Source organism: Echiichthys vipera (genome assembly GCF_963691815.1).
Source record: "Echiichthys vipera genome assembly, chromosome: 11".
NCBI lineage: Eukaryota > Metazoa > Chordata > Actinopteri > Perciformes > Trachinidae > Echiichthys > Echiichthys vipera.
The window spans coordinates 21,986,084-22,006,931 of record NC_139836.1 but is presented as its reverse complement, the minus strand read 5'-3'; the positions used below and the strand labels follow the sequence as shown (position 1 = coordinate 22,006,931).

General features: G+C 41.2%; 1 protein-coding gene across 1 annotated transcript; it reads left to right on the top strand.

Moving 5' to 3' along the window:
* Positions 1-21: 21 nt before the first annotated feature.
* Positions 22-19,946, top strand: actn2b (actinin, alpha 2b; the record flags this gene model as incomplete). Its single annotated transcript, XM_083922710.1, is given in 22 exon segments — positions 22-95; positions 97-334; positions 4,229-4,343; positions 4,551-4,670; positions 4,904-4,990; positions 5,102-5,189; positions 5,520-5,598; positions 8,148-8,229; positions 8,606-8,691; positions 8,937-9,029; positions 9,379-9,609; positions 9,775-9,922; positions 10,237-10,387; positions 13,348-13,456; positions 14,816-14,956; positions 15,165-15,347; positions 15,643-15,777; positions 16,121-16,300; positions 16,592-16,738; positions 17,719-17,784; positions 17,880-18,038; positions 18,253-19,946. Coding segments are annotated over 22 exon segments (2,871 nt in total). The 3' UTR covers positions 18,412-19,946.
* Positions 19,947-20,848: the final 902 nt, after the last annotated feature.

Below are 20,848 nucleotides of genomic sequence, written 5' to 3'. Positions count from 1 at the left end.
TCATGTGACAGTCCGGTACTAATGATACTGTCGCTTGTTCATCTGTGGCAAACAGGACCAGACGTCTGTCAGGTCGGGAGGACGAGGGCAACCGTGTGAGTGTGTGAGTGTGAGTGAGAGAGAAGAAAGTCAGGGAACTATCCCGTCCTCAGCATTACAGTTAACCCAGCTGCCCGGTGTTCAAGGAACAGAAAGTAACGAGACAATGATGAGCCAGGTGGAGACCACGGTGGTGCACTATGGTAACGGCTACGAGGAAGAGTACATGATCCAGGAGGATGAGTGGGACAGGGACATGCTGCTGGACCCTGCCTGGGAACAACAGCAGAGGAAAGTAAGTCAAAGAAAAAACAAAACAAAAAAACAGCTTTCAAGTTGAATACAGTTATAACAATATAGTTAATGTTAGAAGTCACTTGTTTAAAATGGCCTGTTGTTTTTCATTTTGTGTTTTCAAGTCTTATTAATTTGATGTCCGTTGGTATTTATTCCTTTGCTTGCTCATTTTACTGTCTGGGCCCTTTTTTAAATATTGTATCATGTGAAGCATTTCTGACTTTTTACTATTTTATTATTATTATTATTATTATTATTATTATACGTTAATTAAGATTATCATCGAACACTCTGCCGTTCTAGTTTCACAGCTCTGTTGGGACTAGTCAAACTCACCATAATAAAGATCAACCTCCGGTGAACACTTTCAGAATAAAACACCTGAGGACGAATCTAAGTGTTTCTTTAGACGCCAAATTAAAGAAGCATTTATCTTCTAATATTATTCGTTTATGTGTGTAGATATAACATCAACGTTGTATATAAAATGTAATTTTATTTATAGTGCCAAATCATCACAACAGTTATCTAAAGACACTTACATATAGAGTAGGTCAAGACCTCTATAACTCATCAAGGGGAGGAAAGTCATAAAGACAAGGCATACCTAGAAAAATCTAAAATTATAAAAGGCAACTGTCCTTAAATTGATTATAGCTCGAGGAATTAATTGCCTTTGCTATTTAATTCCACTATTTTGAAGTTCCATGTGTAGTTTTATTCTATTTATTTAAATAAAAATTGGGCAGTTTCCAAGACTTTTATTCGATATGACAGACAGAAATGGGTTGAGGGAGAGAGGGGGAGAGACATGCTGCAAAGGGCCGCAGGTCGGAGTCGAACCCGCGGCCGCTGCCTCTCCCATGGGGCGTCTTATCTAACCACTATTCCACCAGAGTAGTTTTATTTTGAAGGGCTGCATCACTTATATTCCGGTGCGGTTGCTGCCAATTTGGCGCAGCCGGACCATGGGGGTCCAGCAGCAGGGAGGGCGGCTTGACGGACGGATGCGGTGGGTACCAGCAGCTAACAATAGCCGTGCCTTCCAGCGGCTCTCCAGACTGCTGCCTCTCCACTGATACGCGCGGAATGCGGGCTGTCAACAGATGCTTCTAACACATGATGACGCTCTCGGGATTAGAAAGGACGCTGCAGCTAATTTTAACCCAAAGGGACCAAAAGGCATTATAGTGGGGTTAATCCAGTGTCCTTGGTGCGGAATTCTTTTGTTTATAGAAACCACGCAGGAATACTGTACCAGCAGCACCAGCTCAACTCAATATAGCATCGGCCTCTCGCACTCTCAGTTGGTTTTAGGGCTTTGAAAGTTGGCCTGAGCCTTAAATTGCAGCTATTTGCACAACTGGAGGCCATCAGCTTCATGCCCATAACCTCCTGTGGCCCCACAGGCGTAACAAAACTGTGTATTTGTGGTAACAAAAGCACTCTGGTGTCTATTAGACACAGCTATTTTTTCCAGTGTTTATACTTTTACTTATTATAATTTGGAGTTGACAGGTTGGTCATTGGAAAGGGGTTTGGTTCTTGGAGCAGCTGTTCAAAATGGTCAGAATTGATGCACCAGAGATGGTTGCGTACAGTAACACTGGGGTCGTGTTTCTTTGTGGCACCCTGGGAGGTGATGAAGTTGCTCTATGCCTAACCAGCTTACCATACTAGATACACCCCTGCTTACGTTTGCTTCATTATGTGCCACTTTCACATTCACATTTTCCCAAATACACATTTTCTCTCTAGTAGCCGTAAATCTATTGTCCAGCTTAAACCCTGGTGAAGTGGCCTTATTTGAAATCCTACTAGCAAGGTCCTTTCAGTGGATGTTAATGTGACTTTTTTTTATCCATTACCTGACTCAGGTATGTCTTCAGTGCCCATTACAGAGGCTTGTTCTTTTCAGCATGTTAAGAATTCTGTTCTCGTGTATTTTTCCATCCTCCTGGACACAGCCTCTGACATAGTGAGGCCCCAGAGGCATTAGCCAGTTCAGTGACAGGATTGGTCCTCGCCGGTTGTGATTCATAAATATTTTTAGCTTTAATCGTCACTGGTCGGTAGTGCTGTAGAAGAAGGGTGTGTGTTTGGAAAGTGGGCAGCGGGGCTCTGTGACTGTGGCTGAGTCAAATTTGGAGAACCAGCAGTCCACGTTTTTTTTAACAAGGAGGGCAGCAGTTCAATGTCACACACACCCTGGGGACTCACTCGATGGGGAATGTGATGGCCTTTACTCTAAAGCCAGTTTTTTCACTGGCACCCGGGGGGGAAGCCTGAGTGGCCGGCTGGACACTCATATACGCCCATGCTGGGTAAAAGCATGTGTAAGTGTCAGGGCTGGAAAAGTAATGTCACTTTGTTTAATTTATATATTGTCTGATGAAACCACAGGTGTGAAAACACACTAATTCTAAAGCTAAAAGTAGCTCATATATATAAGAATTTATTCATATATATAAGAATCTCAGAGTAAAAATGGCTAAGCTACTCTCTAGATAAATAAGGCATGTGCTACATTACATCTTATGTATTCCTATAAAAAAAAGGGGGAGAACACAAATGCATTAAAGTGTCCAAAAATTCATGAATTGAAGAAGTGAAAAATGCTAAATTAGAAACCATATTATACTCCTATTCTTTTATGAATGACTATTAACTACAAATAAATGTTTTAACATGTACCATAAGCACATAAGCGTCACACTTGGACCACTTAAATACAATATAAACACAGATAAGTATAAATTATAAGAATAACAAAGAATTTAAAAACTACAAGTGCTTATTCAGCTATTCAGAAAGCAAAAGAGCAAACTGTCAAGTCTAACATCTAAACTTACATTATATACCACTTAAGTATCTAAGAATGCAGTTTTTAGTTGATTATAGTAGCTTATTGAAATATTTTTAATTGTGACAGGCGTTAACATTTTCTGACACTATGGCAGGCCCATTCATTTGTCCCTGTGGCATATAAATAGAATATTTGACTCTGTTCCTATCCTTTATCCACCCCTGCCTGTCTTCATACCTCAGCATAGTAACGAGTGGGACCTGGAAGAACAGCATACATGTACTGTGATAAAGCTATCTCCTTGCAGCTGTAATCAATCACGTTATGAGTGGCAAAATAGTGACAGAAAGTGACGTGAGAGGAAAACTCTGTCTGCATCCACGCGACGTTTTCACTCATGTTGACACGACGAGACGTTTTGACGTTTTTCCTCCCGGCCTCTTATCGTGAGGCACAGCAGAGCGGTCTAAATTTAACGCCTTGTATCGGTCGGAATGTGCTCTGTGGTCGGCTGCAGGCTTTCATCCGTACGGTGTTGAGCGGCTGTGAACTCTGTGGCTCGCTATTGACAGACTTTATAAAAATAGGAGGCGAAAGACAATGATCCTGTCTTAACTTGATTTACAGTATTTCAGTACCCCACATGGAGTATGTTTGTTGTGATGGTTGTTAGCTCTGGATCTACCAGGACAAAAAGTTGAAATTGGACACTAATGTGTCACTGAAGGTTAATCTCAAAATGTAGCAGTGGTCAAAGAGGTTAACATCGATTTGGTATACAGTCTTGTAGTGAAGACTTGTTAAGCTGTTAGCTGCCTCAGTTTACTCAGGTCTGCTGCAGAGAGGAACATCATACATGTGGTGTAATCCATATAATGTGAATGAGATTTCAAATTAAGTTAAAGTCCAATTTGCTTTTCCAAAACTGGGCCATATGAATTCTTATAAATTAGCAGCATAAGTTATCTGTAGTGCATCCGCAGAGCTGCCCAGGAAGTGCAGAGATAAATGCAATTTTCATGCACCGAATACGTGACATTTTATCAAATCCCCTTTTAATTCAACTGGCTCTCCGTTTCCTGTTAGACCTTCACAGCCTGGTGTAACTCCCACCTGAGGAAAGCTGGTACTCAAATTGAAAATATTGAGGACGACTTCAGGAATGGACTAAAACTCATGCTGCTTCTGGAAGTTATCTCAGGTTAGATCACTGAAGGAAGACGTTTGTTCTTTCATGTTTTCATGATTTATTGTTTGTGAAACGTCATCAATCGGATAATGTGCACATTTTCATCCCTTTAGTATTCATTTTGTGTTTTGTTTTTTTGTTCGTTGCTTTCATTGTGATATAATTGATTCAGTTCGAGCACGTACGGTACATATCTGTCACATCCTGTTCTGTTTGCAGGAGAGAGGTTACCCAAGCCAGACAGAGGGAAGATGCGGTTTCATAAGATTGCCAACGTCAACAAAGCGTTGGACTTCATCACGAGCAAAGGAGTGAAACTGGTTTCCATTGGAGCCGAAGGTATCCGAAACCTTCCTGTATGTATGAACGTACTACAGTGTATAAGGTGTTCAATATGAACTCAGGAGGCAGTGGTGGCCTGAAGGTTAGAGAAGCGAGCTTATGGCCGGTCCTTAACCTCAACTGCTCCAGTGGAGCTGCTTAGTGATGTGATGAAGTGAACTCCGCCCCTGAAGCAATAAACTCACAAAATAATACTAACAGTGATAATGTTTTGTTTGTTTGTCTTTCAGAGATTGTTGATGGAAATATAAAAATGACTCTTGGAATGATCTGGACTATCATCCTCCGCTTCGCCATCCAGGACATTTCTGTGGAAGGTGAGACAATAAAATCCAACACTAGTTAATTTTCACTGAATGTAGACTGAACGTGTCAACTATGCTATTACTACCATGTCACCATTTCCTGTGAATTCACTTTCTCCTCAGAAACATCTGCCAAGGAAGGTCTTCTTCTGTGGTGTCAGAGGAAGACTGCCCCCTACAGGAATGTCAATGTCCAAAACTTCCATGTCAGGTAATGTTGAACAAGTCAAAGGCCGTTCACTGTTTAATTTTAGCTTAGCTTGGTTATATATCCGATAGATAGCTTATCTGGTTGTCCTGTCATTTTATATAGCTTAATTTCAATTGAGCATACAAAAAATGTAGTATAGCAGATATCACAGTATTATCTGATAAAATCTCAGTACTAAGTTCTTCCTGAGGCTGTCTTTAAAAAATACAAAATATCTAGACTTGAGCCACAAGTTAATGCTATAGTTGGACTCCATCACGTCTGAGTCAAGTTGGCACATTACCTTACTGAACTGACATGTTGGTTCTCTCTGCTCTTGGGCCTGTGAAGCTGGAAGGATGGCCTGGCCTTCTGCGCCCTGATTCATAGACACAGACCCGACCTCCTCGACTACTCTAAGCTCAACAAGGTGTCGTGTGGTTTCACTTGTAACTGGGATGCTGTGTTTTCAGCACACTAACATTACTGATTTCCACAGTATTAACACCTCTGTCACAGTGTGAACTGATTAAAAACAAATACAGGGCAAAATCAGAATAATGGCAATTTTTATAGGCTAGTTTTGATGACGTGTTGACTTATGTTGTGAAAGTCTATATGTAGGACTGGAGATCTTTCTCTGCTAACAAGTCACTTCAATTTTAGTTATTCTCACCTGATTGCTTGTTCTTATTAATAATTAGAATATATAGCAGTTTAGTGTGTGTTGGCATTGTTGGGTGCACTTAAAAATGCAGCATTTCATAGGACCAGCACCATGTTTTTGCTTTGTCTTTGAGGCGAAGTAAGCTGTCTATGGGAAGTCCACTCTGTTGTCGGAAGCAGAGGCAGTGTGTGTTACGTTTTCTGTAGATAAACAGTGTGTTATGGCTAATGACTGTGTTTGTTTTTCACAGCTCATTGTTTTTATCCTCATTGTATTAATTTAGTCTCACCTCATGCTTCATTATTCTTAACTAAAGCAGTTTATGTGGCATACTGTGCCCACTATAACATTGGATTTAATGGTGAGGTGATACATATGCAAACCAAATTATGACGAATGACTTCTCACATCCAGCATATCGGTGTGGCCATACACTACTTTAGCTCAAATGTTTTTTCAGGGCAAACATATCCACTGCTCATTCAAATGTTTTGGGTGCAAAGAATGTCCAGGATTCTCATTGTTTCAGTATAAACAGGCGAGGGCCTCAGTGAGCCGTGCTGCTTATTTGCAGAGCTAGAGAGCACAGCTGACAGCCCTCCAGTATTCCTCGAGTAACAATAATGCACAAGTAATGCACCATTTCCCTACTGGAAGAAAGGACTGTTTTAGCCAGGCGGCTGGCTGCCGTAGGAATATTTGAGGCTCTACTGCAGAGACTGTTTTGATACAAAACTGCATGTGGGAACACATATTTTATCCATAAGGTTTTATTGTGATTTCATTATTTAATACTGTAAATAAATTGTTCATGGCCTTAAACAAATCAGACCGTGTATTCATGAGATGGCTGAGCTCAAATAGGAACAGTTACCCAGGCCAAATTTGGGCCAATACTGTTAAATTTTAATAGGGGAACACCATGGCTGATTACGAAGAGCGATATTTTCATTTGTTTTGGAAAAAGCACATAACTCACTGGCCTGGCTAGGAGTTGACCCTGAATAGCCACAGAAACACGAGCCTAGTCCCCGCAGAGCTCAGGCTTAGCTTTACCTCTGCTATTGTCCATGATGTCATGTAGTGTTCCTCAGTTGGAGGCTACCGGTCCTCATGAAAGTCAGGAAGGGGTCTTAGAGATGGGTAGTGATATTTATCAGTCAAATCATTGGTTAGGATGGTGTGGAATTTCGTAGTTAGGAGGAAGAGCACTTAGAGTAAAAATTAGCGATAACGCACACACATCAATAAATCCTTTTGACATACATATTCACACACTCGATCACAACTTTTCACTCCTGCTCCTGCCGGCAGGAGACAGTGTGCATTAGCATTGTGCGCCAGGCAGCTGTTGAGTCTGGCTCCAGGTGAATGTGTTTGTTAAGCTTGCGGTGTTACAGTCTGCTGAGACTGCTCCGGTCAGGGGTGCATGCACACAGATATAGAGGCCTTGGGGTATCCTCCTAACCATACATCCATCCGGTCATCAACTGACTACCCTATCTATCCATCCGTCCATGTGTTCTGCACTGGATCTGCGAGCAGCTGGTCCTGTCATGTAGTGTGTTGCCAGCCCCCAGCCCCCTACCCTTATGGAACAACGATACAGAGATAGGGACAATAGCAGCAGCATGATAGCATGATCCCTTTGCCCCATTGCACTCTCACTGACTGTCCCATTAGCAGAAGAGTTCACCATCAGCTGTTGGTGTAATACACCACTCCCACTCTTTCAAAATACTTGGTTTCTCCTGTCAGAGATGTCTTTTATTAAATCTGTCATTAGAATAAGTATACAATGTGTTTGTTTTCTTGATCAATCAGTCAGTGGATTGAATTAACCAGCTGATTCATTTATAAAAATGTTGTTTAACAGTATAGTCGTTCAAGTAAATTTTCAAGTAAATATAACAAACATCTGGTTATCTGGATTCATAAATGTGAAGATTTGCTTGACGTAGTCCTTATATGTTTTGTTATCTGTAGTTGTTGTCAGATAAAAGCCCTGGACTTGAGAAAATTATTACAAATAAATTGAAGCTGGTTTCATGGTACTGATAAAACTACAACCACCAGCTTGTGAAGTTCCTAATAAACATCCAGCTCATGTGAAAACTAGAACACGTCCAAAGTCATTTTTGTGTGCAGCAGCTCTTAAATATAATTTTAAAACCAGTGCTATTAAATGAATGTGCATGTAAAGTAGGTGATTAGGGAGTATGATATACCCACCATAGCATTGGGGTCAGGGCGGTGGCATTTTAAGTCCAGCATTGCTGTTCACTGATGTAGAGTTGTGTTTCTTTATTTAGGATGATCCTCTGGGGAACCTGAACCTGGCTTTTGAACTAGCTGAGAAACACCTGGACATTCCCAAAATGCTGGACGCAGAAGGTAATGTTTTATAGAATAGAAGTACCCAATAGGAGCTTTCTGATTACAAATGTTAACTTTCTCATAAACTGTTCTCTAAATTATGTGATTCCAATATGAACTTCACTCTGTGTGTGTGTGTGCGTGTGCGTGTGCGTGTGTGTGTGTGTGTGTGTGTGTGTGTGTGTGTGTGTGTGTGTGTGTGTGTGTGTGTGTGTGTGTGTGTGAGGACATTTTATCTGTTGGAGGCATATTTTTCTTTGCAATCTTTCAGTCTCAAAGTCACACTTGAAGCAGCATGGATGTGCTGCTGCTCTCTCCTTCCATTCTTCCAATTTTTTTCACTTTTTTTCTTCCTTTCTGCCACCTTGACTTTTCCTCCCTCTCGCTGCCATAGATATCATCAACACACCCAAGCCCGATGAAAGAGCTATCATGACCTATGTGTCCTGTTTTTACCATGCTTTTGCTGGAGCTGAGCAGGTACAGTGGTTGAACCTATCACCTTTCCAATTCCTATTTTTAGATGAGTTAGCTATTCCTATCCATATGCATTTTGAGAACAGGTGCACACGTCTATTGTCAGTTTGATTATAACATGTCATTTTGATCCACAAATCTACTGCTGGGATAATGTTGTTAGAGAATTTGAAAGGATCAATGAGAGCATGGCCCACTGTGTTACTTTGCTGATGTAATTAGATTATATTCTTGCCCTGTGCTCTCAGGCAGAGACGGCTGCCAACAGAATCTGTAAGGTGCTCGGTGTAAACCAGGAGAATGAGAAAATGATGGAGGAGTATGAGAGACTGGCCAGTGAGGTAATCCATGGTTTGAAATTTAATCGAGGTATATTCCCTTGTATGATGATGACACGTTGTGCAATTTAATCTTATTTCAAAGTGAAACTAAACTTTGGAAGTTTTGTGGATAATGATATATACAGTACGTATAACACTAAAGTCTCCTCTTACATGAAACTAGTTCAGAGTAAAATATTTTTCTTCCTCTCTCTTGTGGATTTCATTGCTGTGATAAGCTGAGACCCATCTGCTGGAATAATCAATAATTCATCAGTCATCCTGACACACTGCTATCTTTACTTGGGACTTTCTTACCTCTGTATTTATATTCCTGTGTGTTCCTGTGTGTTGTTCTGATGTTTCACAGCTGCTGGAGTGGATCCGCCGCACCACTCCCTGGCTGGAGAATCGGACCCCAGAGAAGACCATGGTGGAGATGCAGCGGAAGCTGGAGGACTTCAGGGACTACAGGCGCCAACATAAGCCTCCTAAAGTGCAGGAGAAGTGTCAGCTGGAAATTAACTTCAACACCCTGCAGACCAAGTTGCGCATAAGCAATCGCCCTGCCTTCATGCCTTCTGAGGGGAAGATGGTATCTGTGAGTCCTAACTCCAAATTCTTCCACTGCTGTTGATTCCATAGCCAAGAATTGGTTGGGATTGTGTGCACCCCTGTTTATGTCACTTTAGTGGTAACATTTTACACAGGGTGTTGGAGTAACAGATTATGAGAGTTTAATCTGTGATTTTCATTGTGTGTGCAGGACATAGCCAGTGCATGGCAGGGGCTGGAGTCGGCAGAGAAAGGTTATGAGGAGTGGCTCCTTACAGAGATCCGTAGGTTGGAGAGGCTGGACCATCTGGCTGAAAAGTTCCGCCAAAAAGCCACCAATCATGAGAACTGGGCCAGCGGTCAGTTGTAGTTATACATTTGGCTTTTCAACTATCTGCTTATCTGATTATCTTGACTTGTAATCTACAGCAATTTGTATTCCTGCTTTGCTGGCTGCTTTTCAGTGTGTCATCTTGTCCAATATTGTTCCAAATGAGATTTGATTGAAGGTTTTAGAGTCTGTCCAATGCAATCTGCCTGTAGTGGACTGTAACAGGTCATTTTCTCCATCTGCCATGACCAAACAAGGCCTGTGTTGAGACTTAATCTACTAATCATGTTATTGCTCCCCTCTCTTACCTCATCTCTCTCTGCATGTGTGTGTGATATCCAGGTAAAGAACTGATCCTCTCCCAGAAGGACTATGAAACAGCCACCCTGATAGAAATCAAAGCATTGCTTCGAAAACACGAGGCCTTTGAGAGCGACTTGGCAGCCCACCAGGACAGAGTGGAGCAGATTGCAGCCATTGCACAGGAACTAAAGTACGCACTCCCTATAGCAGACGTTTGCAGTCATGTGTCACGGAGGCCCAGGAGTATGTTTTCAGTCCTGCCAAACACAACACCACAGAGAACTGACACAATCTTGTTTTGTTTCTCTCTTGTAAATATAACTTTATTAGCATTTTGACTTTAGACACTCTATAACCTAGAGGGGTGATTTTCTGGATACATTATGCGTGACTAGCAACAAAGGACATGTGCAGCAATACAACACGGCAACACTGCTGTCTTCCCAAAAACATTCTTCACATTTGAGACTGAAAAAAAAGAGAGAAGCAGTGCAGACAACAATTTGCATCAATATGAACTCACACTGTGTTCTGCATTTGGGATGATTTTGAACCACTTTGTAAAAAAAAAAAAAAAGAATTAATGAAAATGACTTAAAGACTCTTCTCTTTAGTTAGGAACATGTCACTCTATTTCAGTGGAAGGGTAAAAGGGCATGGTGGTTCACACATAGCAGACATGCTGACATTTTCAATCAGCAGTCAATGATGAACACCTGTCCATCGTTACCTTCTCAGTCTGGGATTGGCCACGGCTACTTCCTGTTTCATATTTATTCAGTGCTCTGAGATGGGAGAAGATATCATTTCAGCTGACAAGCAAAATGGCTACTTGGGTTATTGCAAGGTATGTGATGGTACATTTCTATGTTTGCATGTTCATTTTGTGTTTATGGCTTGTTTATTTAAATTAAGATTTTGACCATTTTGTTTTTCTTTTACAGTCAGTTTCTCCTTGTTGCACTTTTAAGCTGGAATGTGCATTGCTTTCCTGCTCAAAAACGTAAGACTATCACTTTGCTGAGACTACAGATGTATGTGGATGATTATCTTTAAAATAGTATCACAATTTATTGGCTAATTAAATTGTATCATTTTCCCATAGGCAGGAGCCAGTATGGTCCATATGAGGGCGGTCTCTCTAACATGGTGCATCCTGGCTTTCATGACAGCTCATCACAAGGTTTTCCTGCACAGCCTTCAAATGTGGGATTTGCTAATGTCTTGCCGTATGACTTGGGGGAGCAGGTAGGCTATTATAGTCCTGGATCCTATCCAGCAAGCTCGGGGCCTTTTCCAGACATTTCCAGTGCGGGTTCATGGTATGCTGCTCCTGATGGTGATCGTGTGCAAGAGTTCACGCCTGACAATGGCCTCACCCTCCAAGCAGGTGCACTTAAGCAGTATGAAAAAATCTTTGAGCACGGTGATTCGGAAAGGGAAACCAAGGAGCTAGGCTCTGGCGATCGTGTGCAAGAGTTCACGCCTGACAATGGCCTCAGCCTCCAAGCAGGTGCGCTTAAGCAGTATGAAGAAATCTTTGAGCACGGTGATTCGGAAAGGGAAACCAAGGAGCTAGGCTCTCCCGATCGTGTGCAAGAGTTCACGCCTGACAATGGCCTCACCCTCCAAGCAGGTGCGCTTAAGCAGTATGAAGAAATCTTTGAGCACGGTGATTCGGAAAGGGAAACCGAGGCGCTAGGCTATTCTCCGCTGCTGGCCCCACCTGCCTTCCAGGGTGGCACGTTAAGTCATCATACATCAACCCATGAGGAGGGAACTGAAGAGCGGGAAACGGAAGAACAAGGTGCAATGCCACGGAGTCCCTATACCTCGGGGCCACAGGGAGCTGAGTTTTCTGCTTCTTCCATGTCAGAAGGTCGCATGCAGCCAGTGCCAAGAGAGCTTGGACCAAGCCAGTTGCGCCTCTTCTTGAACGGTCAGGGTCAGGTTCCTCCTGGCACATACTCTCTCTTTCAGTCACAATATGACGCTGGCACAAAGCACCAGGATGAAAACCGTTATGAGAAATCAGGCTTCACCCCCTTTCAGTATTGGCAGGGCTATTTGAAAATTTAACATGGTGTAGTAGCCTCTGCATTTGTATCAATGTCTGCAAGTTACTTGTGAACTTTAAATAAAATGTCTAAATGAATGTTATTGTATTCTGTTCTATATGGTTTGGGTGGCCTTGGCTTAAAGCCTCTGAACCCCCACACGGGTGTTATTCTGGCTGACCTGACCTTGGGTTAAAGGTGTGTAGCGCTTCGATGATATGAGGTCACAAATTTCCATCTATCATAAGAATGATTTAAAGGTGTAATTTGCCTCTCCTTAACATGTCCATCAAAGCTAATGCGAGACTCAAGATATCTATCAGTCGCAGTATACACGGCCCTGAGGAGAGGTCTATTCAGCCAGATTAATATTGGAAATGCCCGTGTGGGTGTTCAGAGCCTTTACAGTTGAGTTTTATTCAAAGGAAATATACTGACTCTCAAAGTCAGTGTAGCTGTGAAAAAGCATCAAAACATACCATAGTTAACTGTACTGGCTGGCTGGCCGGTGTCCAACTTAAGACAATCGTGAAGCTGTATGCATTAGTCAGGGGCAAAGTTATGTAGGGAACAGGCTAGTTAAACACTAAGTTATAGACTTGTTTACTTTCGAGCACCCATAATAGGGCAGTTTTTAGCTGCTTTAAACTAAAAATTCATCGAGACTCAAATCTGTGCTGACCTTTTTAATTGGTAAGCTTTAATTCAGAGACAATCATTATTTAACCTTTTGTACTTTAAGGTCTCTGACTAAAAGCACTTAGCACAGATCTGACTGTCCAAAGTGCTTTTTGTTCACTGATACTCTAGCTTCAGCCAAGTCTGATACCAGGTGAGCGGTGTTTATTTTTCTGTTTTTAAAACTGATTTATTAAACATTCCACATAAAACAGCTTGCCCGTATAGCTGCTTTTGTAAATGTGTTTAACACTTGCCACTGAGTCTGACTTTGTGCTATGTGTACCCTCTAACCTGGAGGGTACATCCAGTAGTTTTTTGTTTTTTTTGATAAAAACATCTAAATGCCTGGGTAATACCACAAAGCTATTTTCCACAATTGAAATAAATAGCTGCACATGCTTTATTTTTCCAGTGAGCTGGACTACCATGACGTGGCTGCGGTGAACCAGCGCTGCCAGAGCATCTGTGACTTGTGGGACAAGCTGGGAACCCTGACCCAGAAGAGGAGAGAGGCACTTGAGGTGAGGAAAACATTCAATTATCAATGTACTGTATCAGTAATTCATTATATACACTTTACCACTGTCTCATAGGCTTAAGTGTTTTTCATTATAGCTTGAGGGTTCTTGACACTTTAGTGAATTAATTTCTTTGCAGATATTAGGAAAAGTTAGCAAGTCGCCACAAGAGTGTGCTGATGTTCCACACAGACCTCAATAGATGTAAAGTGAAGTCGCATTCAAAAGCACCTTAATCCAAATGTCACTGTAAGCATATTTAGGTGTCTGTCATTGACATCTGAACAGTGAAGACATAACTGATTGATGAGGACAGATAATTGGATCCCCTCTAAAATCCCTGACCCAGATAGGATGGTAAAACGGGAGGGTGGAGGGGATAAAGGAGAAATAGATGTAAGAGTTCTGTCCAGGAAGTGGCTGGCTGAGAGCCCACTAGCTACTTCCTCTGATCCATGCTGGCCGTAGCAGACCTGCAAATGTGTGAGGGCCATGGAAAAGGGCCAAGGATTAAGTTTGAATGACAGGGACAGAGGTCTGCTTTCTCTCCGTGTCCTACTCCCCGCCATCCGCTGGCTGCTGAGGGGAAGGATTCTGTCAGGAACAACCAAGCCAGAGTTTGGGGTTAACAAGGCCATACCAATGCTATGCACCCCGGATCAGTCATAGCCCTAGCCATCAACAAGGTGAGGGGATGTTTGTTTGGGATTTGTATGCGAGATATAAAGATGACTTCTCCTTAGGTCAGGGAAGAGTCTACTGCTAAGGTGTAGGTCAGATGTTTTGGAGTTTTCAATTTTATTTATAGTGCCAAATCATAACAAAAGTTATCTCAGGACACTTTACAGAGTAGATATAGACAACACTCCTATGACTTATTTATGATTAACATGGACCCAACAAATTGAAAAATATATAAAACAGACTACAGATATTGTGATACCGTTTTTTTCCTTTCCGATAGGGATTCTGATATCTGAACTTGCAGATCAGCTGATACCAATTACTGATCCAATACCAGTGCTTATTTTGTTATTTTGGATGTGATATGATTGGTCTCTTTGTTGTGTGGCCTGAATCCGGTTCAACCCTGAGTAAATATGACCAAATACATACAGAGAATGAATGCCATACAACTGTCTCTTATTATCTAGTTTGAGAGTCGGTCATAATGGAAAAAAACATAAATAACGATTGTTTACAGAGTTAAATCATTCAGTATTGGATCGGTACATAAAATCGTTTACTCACTGATACCAATACCAGCATTTTAGGCAGTATCAGAGGCGTTTCCCATACGCTGATTGTATAGGTATCTGAACACAACTAACACAGACATGTAATATCTTGTAATCCTCCCAGCGGACAGAGAAGCTGCTGGAGACTATTGATCAGTTGTTCTTGGAGTTTGCCAAGAGATCGGCTCCTTTCAACAACTGGATGGAAGGAGCCATGGAGGATCTGCAGGACATGTTCATAGTGCATACTATCCCAGAGGTCCAGGTAGGCTTACTCCTTCTATTTGTGAGCTTTTACTTTCACCTCAAACTATAGTCTCTGTTAAAAAAGTTCAGTTTATTCACCTGCACAGAGTTCCTATAATTCATGTTTGGATGTCATATAGTGAGTTATGTTTGTAGACCTGTTACATCCAAAGGAAAACCACATATTATCACTCTTGACTAAATGGACTTCCCTTTTCCCATGCCAGAGTCTAATCGCAGCCCATGAGCAGTTCAAAGCTACTCTACCCGAGGCGGATGCAGAGAGGCAAGCCATCTTGGGAATCCACAATGAGGTGCAGAAAATTTCCCAGAGCTATGGGATCAAGGCCAACATTAACAACCCATACAGCACCCTCACAACTGAAGAGCTTCTCAACAAGTGGGAAAAGGTAGCTACAGCTTTTAAGCTCACTCAGTCTCCTGTGTCGAGGAATAAAGTAATTGTTCAGATAACTGCTGTCTGGCCATATAAAAGCATTCATTATGAAAAAGAACTGCCCTGTCTACATTTAAATGATAAGGTAAAGAAGTGTTGCTCTAATATTATGTCGCTGAGTTCAAGGACTCAGCACTCAGAACAAATCTAAAGCATAATACTGGCTTAATTCTGTTTTAATTTAAATGGCCCTTTTCAGGGGGAGCCAGCCAGTAAGCCCTTTATGTGTGCATGTGTGTGTTTTCTAGGTGAAGAAGCTGGTGCCTCAGAGAGATGGTGCACTACAGGAGGAGATGGCACGTCAGCATGCCCATGAAAGACTGAGACGACAGTTTGCTGCCCAGGCTAATCTCATTGGACCCTGGATACAAGCCAGGATGGAGGTTAGGCATACAGGCTGCATAAGAAATTTGACAGTTATCTCTATCTAATCAAATAAAGACCTCAAATGGACGATGATTACAGTCAAATGCATTGTACATAAGGGAGGTACAATGGTAGTGGCTGCCCTGACAATGATGAGAACTGAATAATGCAAAGTATTATGATACTCCCAAACTATTTCTTCATCAAATGCTATATGCCCTGGCAGAATTTACTCTCAGCCACAAGTAAATAACTCCCTGCAGTATCAGTCAGCAGACCGTCGGATCTTTAGACCAGCATTGTTTAATTTAAATTTGTCCAGAAATTAAGTTGACCTTGTTGGGTGTGTTATCCTCACAGGAAATTGGGCGTTGCTCCCTGGAGATAGGAGGCGCCCTGGAGGACCAGATGACCCAGCTGAAGCAATGCGAGCACATCATTGTTGCTTACAAGTCCAACATCGACAAGCTGGAGGGAGACCACCAGCTAATCCAAGAGTCCCTGGTGTTTGATAACAAACACACCAACTACACTATGGAGGTACAGGGCAGTGGCAAACAATGTTACAGGGCTATGCATAAACATGAGCACTGCATGCATGTACAGTATACAGTAACATATACTTTTACAGGTCCTCATTGTAGCTCTACACGGAGACAGAAATTATGTAAATGCATACAGTTTTCAGTTCCAGTTTTTCATTAAAGTTTTTCTCTGTTAAAGGACTTGAAATACTCCACTATCTTTACACAGAAAATAATTGTTTCCTGCTATATTAATGAATATCAAGTACAGTGCCTTAACATGTCTGCTCTGTCACTACATCAACAGCATATCCGTGTCGGTTGGGAGCTCCTCCTCACAACGGTTGCCCGAACCATCAACGAGATTGAGACCCAGATCCTGACCCGGGATGCTAAAGGCATCAGCCAGCAGCAGATGAATGAGTTCAGATCCTCTTTCAATCACTTCGACAGGGTACAGCTCTCTACTATTCACTGGAGTCTTTTTTCATGTGATTTGAGTGACTGATCTGAAGCAATCAGAGCGATTCAGAAGCCGAGCAGCAGCCCTGTATTTAGAGATAGTTCTGTAACTGTGAGTACCATGACCCGAATGTCCTTTTCTAGAAAGGCGTTAGTGTGGAAGATGAGGGATTCTTACCAGCCCCCAGGAGCAGTGTTCAGCAGATGACCTTACATTTAACCCAAGCAATTTTCCTCTGGCCATCACAGATTACCACAAATAATGCACGATAAACAGTGGCTGGTATTGTACTGTGGAATGTTAAGCCGCATTTAACTATATTTTATGGTTCATACTAATCACATGAGTAAAATTCTTATGGTTTTGTGGAAAGTATAACAATTGAGGTCTATTCCGAGTATACTCTTTGATTTATCAAAGCTGTACTGCAGACATTCCACAGGCGACTGTCTCACCATGCCGGAGTAACAGCATGGACAAGACACCTGCCAAGTACAACCTTAAAAAAATATTGCTGTGTACTGATGTCTAAGATAAGAACATTTTGTGTCAGTGTATACAACTTCCAGATGCACAGTTAGTAGTGTGTGCTTGCAAGTATATGTGTGATATCACGATTACTTTTTTCCAGAGTTTTTAAGCTCTCAGACATCAGTTATCGTGAAATACGTATATCCCTAACACGAAACCCTTATCGCAATAGTGAAAAGATGAGGTGCTTCAAGCTGAAAACCTTCCTGTTTATTTGATCTAAGTGAAAAACATCTGCTAGTCAGTGTCAGGATTAGGTTGCATTGCATATCTCTTTAGGATTTAGTCTTACTATCATGTTTGGAACTATACTGACAAACATGATGTTCTCTTTGTGAGCGTGTGCCTTTCATGCCTCAATCTGTTCTGCAATCTGCACTGACTCTACCTTCCTCCTTACTTCCCGTACGGTGAACCTACAATTTGGCCTTCGACTGTAGAAGAAGAATGGAGCGATGGAAACCGATGACTTCAGAGCCTGCCTCATCTCTATGGGTTATGACTTGGTATGATGTTTCAAATGTTGGTGGGTGGATGGGGCCGTTGTGTCAGTATTTTAGACAAACTCTTCTCATTCTCCGTCTATGTTTGTCTATCTCAGGGGGAGGTGGAGTTTGCGCGTATAATGATCCTGGTGGACCCCAATGGTACCGGAAACGTCTCTTTCCAGTCTTTCATTGACTTTATGACCAGAGAGACTGCTGACACAGACACCGCTGAGCAGGTTGTGGCGTCCTTCCGGATCCTGGCAGCTGACAAGGTATGTGTGTGTGTTTGGGTTAGTGTGGCTTACCGGCATACAGGGAAATGTTATTAGCCTTACACATATCCTTTCTATTCTAGTCATTATTTACAACTATCTGCCATGCATTGTTGGTTTATAATTTTGTCTCATTTTTATCTCAAAATGGAAAAGGGAGGTATTAGCATAAGACTTTCTAGAAATATGTCTGAAGCGTAGTTTCTCTCCACAGCCCTACATACTTGTGGAGGAGCTGAGGAGAGAACTTCCCCCTGAACAAGCAGAGTATTGCATCATGAGGATGCCTCCTTACTCCGGCCATGGAGCACCACCAGGGGCACTGGACTACACCGCCTTCTCCACTGCCCTCTATGGAGAGAGCGACCTTTAACCGACTCAAATAAATTTCATCTGTTGACCATATACCTAACCACCCCCTCCTTGCCTTCCATCTCTTGATGAATTTAAGGAATCTAATCTATCAAATGTTTTTGTTGATTCATTTTCTGACATTAGACTTTCTACAATCATGCTGAGCATTGTCAATTGTCTTGGTATTCTTCTTCCCTCTTTGATAAAAATCGCCCCCTAAAATAGAAATTGCCATGTTCAAATCATATTGTGAGATACGATGCTTTGTACATTTTATCTTCTGTGGTGAAGGTAATACTAGATGACAAATTTACACAGATCCTTTGCTCTGTGGTTTAAAGGCAAAGAACACAAAATATTTGAGTATTATGTATTGAGATGAAACGGCAACAAACTGCTTACATGTGCCTAGAGATGAGGATAATAGTCTTCTACAATATTCTAAAGGTCAATAATCTAAAGCTTCATTTTGCATTGGAGTTTTGTTTTCTCTCCAATTCTTTTGGTTCTATGAGGCTGCATACAAATCTTATCTGCATTTGAGATTTACTGGAAGGTTTTTTGCCACTGTATAGTGTGTGGCGTGGTTATTGTATGGTGCACATAACAAATTTTAGAGTACTCTTTAACATACTTCATTCTATAAACTATAGCATCTTTTCACAGACATTTTTCTATTTTGTCTTGGCTGCCAAAGTCATTGTGCTGACATTCTCCTGTCTTTCCCTAACTTGCATGTAAGCATTTTTTTGTTCCTGCTAGAAGTTTTGGCTTAAAAAAGCATCTTTGTTTTGTATGCCTTTAAAGTTGTTCCCCAATTTTTCTTTGGTGACACATTTAAGACCTATTGTTGATTGATATATTCTCTGATTCTTGATTTGTCTATAGCCGTTTGGCTACGTGTTGCCTTTCAGTATGTTCTATACCGTTCTATACCTAAAGCATAAACGTAAGGAATACTGTCGTATTTAGAGAACATCCATACTGTCATACACAAATGGAATATTAACGTATACAGTAGCTGCAATTTAACCAAAATGTGCTCTTATGTACATGCTCATAATACTTGATGCTGACTATGCAAATTAATTACTGCAAAAAAAGAATGCTCTTGATGAAAATGAATGATAACTCAAACATGTTTGTGCCTGATTTCATACCCATTCGGTAATTTGTGAATCTTATAAAAGTGCTAACATATTTTTGAAGTAATGAGTTTTTCTGTAATAAGGATCATTTCACACTTTTCACACACAAACGGAACCCAATAAGGCACTGGACCACGCTATTAATTTATAAACTCAATAACCCCTTTAAAAGAAAATTATACTTTTACTCTAACAAATGAACATTACATCAGACATAACTGATCTATATAGGTCCATGATCTAATTTTTGGCAAAAGCTTGGATTTTAGTAGGAAAATAAGCACTGACACCTTGAAGGCGTGCTGGCTCTGTTATCAACACATTTGGTGAGTTTAACTTCGTTTTTGAGGGTAATTAAATTGTTTGTGACTCATTCAGACAATCATTTCAATAAACTTTAAACCAATCCTTGTCCCTAGTCTTTCACTTGCAATTTGTCACCCCTATATTGGAAGATATTTAAAGCCACGTTCCACCATTCCCGTACTGATTGAAAGGCTTTTAATACAAGGACGGACGCTAAATAATTAATTCCAAGTCAGTGATCAGACAGTCTGACGCTTTGAAAGATTTATTTACATCAGTAATGGTTTTAGTTGGTAAAGTAGATGAAAAGTGATCTGCAATGACGTGTTCAGAAGCAGCAATCATTCCTTCCTTATTCTTGTTAGAGGTAAAGAACAAAGTGAATTATTTAGCTGTCGTAGAGCCAATAAGGGCCAATAATATACGTAGAATAGGACCTCTGGATGCATTACAGGTCAGTGAATCAACATTCAAAAGGATTCGCTTTTCAAGAGCATGAATGTGTTCAGCAAATTTCATGGCAATTAGCTTATTACATATAAGTTCTGTGGAAGTTACTCTTTTTGCGAGGGTGGTCTAAAGGTCATACACCACCAAGAATGGGCTGGGGTCCTCTGGATTATGAAGGTATCAGTTTATTTTATTGCAAGCCTTTATAACCCCATTAGATTTTGACCTTTTTTCCTGGCGGTGTGCTAGGGAAAAGTCAGGAGGTCACCATAAAACATAGGCCCATTAGTCCCCCTGGGAAAATTTCCAGGAAATACAAGGAGTACATCTTTTAGTTTTACAGATACAAAAAGGACTGAACAATTAGTCAGGTGAAAGTTGTGATCAGAGGGGAAATACTGTTAGAACACTTCCAATATACACATTCAGATGATTAAAAAAAGTATTTTAGATGCCAAACATGCAAATAGTGAGACAAAATGCAACAAAACCCATAGAGTTTAAGCGTATTTCAAGTAATGAATGGATGCATGAGTACTTCCATTTTTCTTC